Genomic DNA, 2470 nt, shown 5'->3' on the forward strand with positions numbered 1-2470 from the left:
CACCCCCATCTCTGCCTTGTCCATTCTGGGTTGTTACTGTCTAGGAAAGAATCTGTCTCCCCTTTGAAGTATACACCCCATGAAGGCAGGGCTGAGGCTGTCTTTGTCGTTGCTGGGTCCCCAATGTTGCCCATCATGGCCAGGGAAGGTACTCAATCACCAATAATAATAATATTTATTGAGCCCTTATGCATATGTGCCAAGTACCATTTTAAGAGCTTTACCTGCATATTCTCGTCGCCTGCAATCCTGTCATTATCCCAGTAACAGACAAGGAAACTGACACATAGACTTGCCCAAGGCCACCCAACTGCTCAGGGCCAGAGCTGGGATGTGAACCTGGTCATCCTGTACCCTCAATCAGCCACCTTCCTCTGCTGCCGAGATGTTTGTTGAGTGACTGCAGGTGAGGAATGACCTGTCCCTTTTGTTCCTCTCCCCAGCCCAGCCCCAGAACAAGGCTGAGATCAAGGAGGACCCGCTCAGCCAGGAGCCTGTGGCCTGCTGCGTCTCCACAGGAGGTCGCCCGCCTGCCAGCATCTCCTGGTCCCTGGGTGGGGAGCCCAATACCAGCCAGGCGGTAGGACCCCTGCCTGGCACATTCACCGTTACCAGCTTATTAACCTTAAAACCCTCAAGCCAGATAAACCTCAAGAATATCACCTGCATCGTGAAGCACGAGACCTATGAAAAGCCTGTGACCCTCCCTGTGCACTGTGAGTGTGCCCAAGTGGGAGCTGCGCCCACCCCCCATCGTCTACACTGACTGCCCTAGACCACAAACAGTACTGTCCTCCATTAACTCTACCAGGGTCTTAGGCCACAGTCAATGCTGCTCCCGGGTTGCTTACGCTGGCTCCCCTGGCTACTGTCTACACTGACACCCACACTGTCTGTCCTGGCTCCCTGGAGCACAGGCTACACACACTGTCTACGCTTGCTTCCTTGGGCAACTACCTACCCTGACCTTGCCCTCTGCCACACTGCTTCCCCCGTTGTCTCCACCAACTCCCTTGTTCATTTTCTACACTGCCTTACCATTTGTCTACACTGGCTCCTCTGGATCACAGAGAGCACCGCGCCCATTGTCTACACCAGTCACGTAGGCCACCAACTCTGTTGTCTAGACTGCTCCTGTGACTACTGTCTACATTGACATCCTGCATTTTTACACTGTTCTCCCAGGCACTCTTTCACACTGCCCCCCAACATAGTCCACACTGGATCCCCTGGACAACCATCTACATTGCCCCCCACCCCCGCTCCCCAGTGTAGTCTTTATTCCCCTCTGCCCCAATATTGTCTATACTGGCTCATCTAGGGGCTATGTCCTCCCATCATTGTCTACACTGAATACTCCCCCCGGGGCAGTTGCTACACGGATTCTCTCAGGCACTGTCTACGTTGGACCCCCTCAATATTGTCACTGGGTCTGAGGGAAGAAGGGATCTACACTGGCTTCTGCCCCCTCCCTCCGAAAAGAAACATTCTGTCTCATTGGCCTTCCCCCTGGGGACTTTGAAAAGTTCCCTGTAAATCCCATCTGGCATGGATAAGCAACCGGCTAAAGCAGAGTCATTCAGGATTCTTTCCAGGCCTTGAGTATATCCTGTGTGCTATGAGTCTCCAAGAAGCCTTTTCTCACAGGACTACAAGGCACGCTACCCAAGGACCTGGCCACCCAGAAAAATGAGTAGAGAGGCGGGTCCTGAGAAGCGCTGTCTGCGCCCTGCTACCTCCTACCACTCCAAGGACTCCCAGGCTTCTATGAGGGAGCCCTTTGTCCCAGACTCTTCACGGGCTTCTTGAACTTGGGCTGTTCCCAAAACCCGCTGAAGCTTTTTTCTGTTGTGACATGAATCCCACATATCTTTAGGCCCCTCTGAAGACCCCTGTCTCTAAACCGGTGTGTGTGTTTCTCCCAGACCCCCCTGAAGTCTCCATCTCTGGTTATGATGGCAACTGGTACCTCGGCCAAAGTGAGGCCAACCTGAGCTGTGATGCCTACAGCAACCCAGAGCCCACAGCCTATGAGTGGACCACGTGAGTCTTGGATGGACCTGGACCCCTGGGTCTGAGGGAGGAGGGGCTGGGGGCCTGGTCATCTGGGTCTGAGGGAAGAAAGACCGCAGGCTGGATTCTGGGGTCTGAAGGAAGAGGAGGGGATGCAGGACCGTAAAAAGAAAGGAGAAGTTGACTTGGGGCCCCAGGAACATTTCCGCGTTGCATGCGCAGAGTTTACGAGGGGGTTAGCCCAGGTTCACAGGTACACCTGCTCTTTATGGCTGTGTGCCCAGTGCTTACCACATCCCATGTGAGCGCCATACTCCAGGCACAATCAGCATTACTGCCGTGCCCAGGTTAAAGATCAGCGTGCCGTCATGTGTCCTTGTCACACAGCCACAACAGTGCAGAGGTGGCTCTCCGACTGGCATCTGAATCCAAACCCAACCCTCTTACTTCTGGGCTG

The 2470-nt window shown here is 54.1% G+C and overlaps 1 protein-coding gene across 1 annotated transcript in view; it reads left to right on the top strand.

The window, feature by feature from the left end:
- PVR (PVR cell adhesion molecule) overlaps positions 1-2047 on the top strand; it is a 20776-nt gene extending 18729 nt beyond the window's left edge. Inside the window, exons 3-4 of the mRNA XM_019626214.1 lie at positions 444-716; positions 1926-2047. Of these exons, the coding sequence (XP_019481759.1) occupies positions 444-716; positions 1926-2047 (395 nt within the window). The remainder of the gene's footprint in view (positions 1-443; positions 717-1925) is intronic.
- The last annotated feature ends 423 nt before the right edge of the window (positions 2048-2470 follow it).

Source organism: Hipposideros armiger, unplaced genomic scaffold (assembly GCF_001890085.2).
Source record: "Hipposideros armiger isolate ML-2016 unplaced genomic scaffold, ASM189008v1 scaffold_664, whole genome shotgun sequence".
In the NCBI taxonomy this organism is placed as follows: domain Eukaryota; kingdom Metazoa; phylum Chordata; class Mammalia; order Chiroptera; family Hipposideridae; genus Hipposideros; species Hipposideros armiger.